The sequence below is a fragment of the Chondrus crispus genome, genomic scaffold (genome assembly GCF_000350225.1).
Source record: "Chondrus crispus Stackhouse genomic scaffold, scaffold_6, whole genome shotgun sequence".
NCBI classification, from domain to species: domain Eukaryota; phylum Rhodophyta; class Florideophyceae; order Gigartinales; family Gigartinaceae; genus Chondrus; species Chondrus crispus.
In genome coordinates this window covers 228023-229857 of record NW_005178652.1, presented here as the reverse complement: position 1 = coordinate 229857, position 1835 = coordinate 228023, and the positions used below count along the sequence as shown (strand labels likewise).

The 1835-nt window shown below is 49.0% G+C and overlaps 1 protein-coding gene across 1 annotated transcript; it reads right to left on the bottom strand.

The window, feature by feature from the left end:
• Positions 1 to 548: 548 nt before the first annotated feature.
• CHC_T00007044001 (hypothetical protein) lies at positions 549 to 638 on the bottom strand. Its single transcript, XM_005710909.1, has one exon. The coding sequence runs from the start codon at positions 636 to 638 to the stop codon at positions 549 to 551; it is 90 nt and encodes a 29-aa protein (XP_005710966.1).
• Positions 639 to 1835: the final 1197 nt, after the last annotated feature.

Sequence of the window (1835 nt, the reverse complement as noted above, 5' to 3'; positions counted from 1 at the left end):
TTTCAAGAATGTGTGCGGCTTCGATCGTCCTCGCGTGGAGTTGGAGGGCGTAGTACCAGTACATGAGGTTGGGTAGTTGCTCGAGTGTGTTCATGGTGCGCTGTTGTGTTGTGTGTTTTGGTTGATGTTGATCGTTTTCGTTGAGTTGTGTTTGGCGTAGTAGCTGGTTGATGTGTTCGTTGATTTCTTTGTTGATGGCGCGTTGTTAAGCACGCTGTGTTCGTGTTGTGTGTTTGTTGGTTGTTGGATTGTGGGCGCGGGGATCGGTGGAATGTTGTGGTGGACTGGTGGGGGGCAGTGGTTGCATGGGAGCCCATGACCTGTGACGAAGAGAGCCTCGTGCCTCGCTCCATCTCGCGCCAGCGGGCCGAGCGACGGCGAGCTTTTATTCTGTTCTGATGGTGCTACCTACGGCAATTGGTGTGGCCTGGCCTGTGGCCTGGCTTGTGGGTGATCACAATGATATCTTCCAAATGAGCCACTTTTCCACAAAACCGAAAAGAATCGGCAAACCATTGTCAAAACGTTTGCGGAAATTTTAGGCGAAACTATAAACGTCCGTGCAAGTTTTGGAAAGACGTGGTCACAAGCATAACTGGACTTACAGTGACAGGTATTTCCCGTAGCGATTCCATCATGCTTCGTCCACTGTTGGCAGTGGCGCACCAATGATATTTAAACGAATAAAAATGCGCTACAACACGGCATACCAGGCGAGCTGAGTCATGGACGCAACACCAGGGGCAAAAATGAGACGGGGCCAGGGCCAGAACGTCTCGGAGCGGATGACCGCGCAGGACCTATTCTCCTGATCGCGACTCTCTAGTGTCTAGACGACAAGCAATTTGACCTCATATGAGGCCAGCTTTTTTTTTGCAAAAATATATAAATTAAATCGAAACTTTAAAACATTCAGTTTGGACACCATTTCTTCTTTAACGTATACGCGCTCGGCAATAACATCTTGGAAAACATTGGGATGGCGGTTGTCAATGCACAGAGAGACTAAGAATCTACTGAACTATCAATGATGAGTTGACTTTTTAAACAGGCGTTTTGGTTTCAAAGATATCAACATAAAACGTTTTGAGGTTGGTCAAAAAAGGCTCCTTTTTGGGCATTTTAAAAATGGCTGGAGAAGACATGCAGATCTCACCAAACTCCACCCTTCCACAACGCAGAAGTCAACTGCCGTGTCGAGAGTATCTTTTTTCCATCTTGTTGAGCTAGCACAAGTCGAGAAAAATAAGTTGAAAAGTGACCTCATATGAGGTCATTTGTCACCTAGACACTAGACAAGGTACATGTACCGGAGCATCAGAAGAAAAAAAACCCTTATGCATCGGTGAGCATTCACCCTGTCATTAGCAAGACTTTGCTTCGCGCTTTTGCGCACTTTCCTCGCGCTCGTGCGCACCTCTACCGTCACACACACTCGAGACGCCTCCCTCAGCGTCTCGCCCGAACACGCACAACAAATTCGATGTGTGGAGCTCATGCGTATTGCAAGAGAGCACCCTGTTCGTCGCTCTGTTAATTTTGGCCCAGGCAGGTTCATCCTGGTCGCATACATGGGCTTCTCGAGATGGGTTGTGGTAAGGTTTTCATCGAGTTTAGGTTTGTTTTGCGGCTCTATGAACTAAACTTTGCGCGAGTCAGAAGTAAGGTGCAGCGCCTACGAGACAACGCGAGATGTCGCACGCTCGATGCTCCCGCCGGGTCGTGGCTGACTGCTTCCAGCGCCTGGAGCGGAGGGAATATGGAGACAAGAACCGCCTACGATGTGAGGCGGTGGAGTCTCCGCATGAGAGGAACGCGAAAAGGGTTCAAGCCAA

What these genes read in the sequence shown, in the direction of transcription:
- CHC_T00007044001 (XM_005710909.1), bottom strand. Translation starts at nt 638, where the DNA reads ATGATGGAATCGCTACGGGAAATACCTGTCACTGTAAGTCCAGTTATG.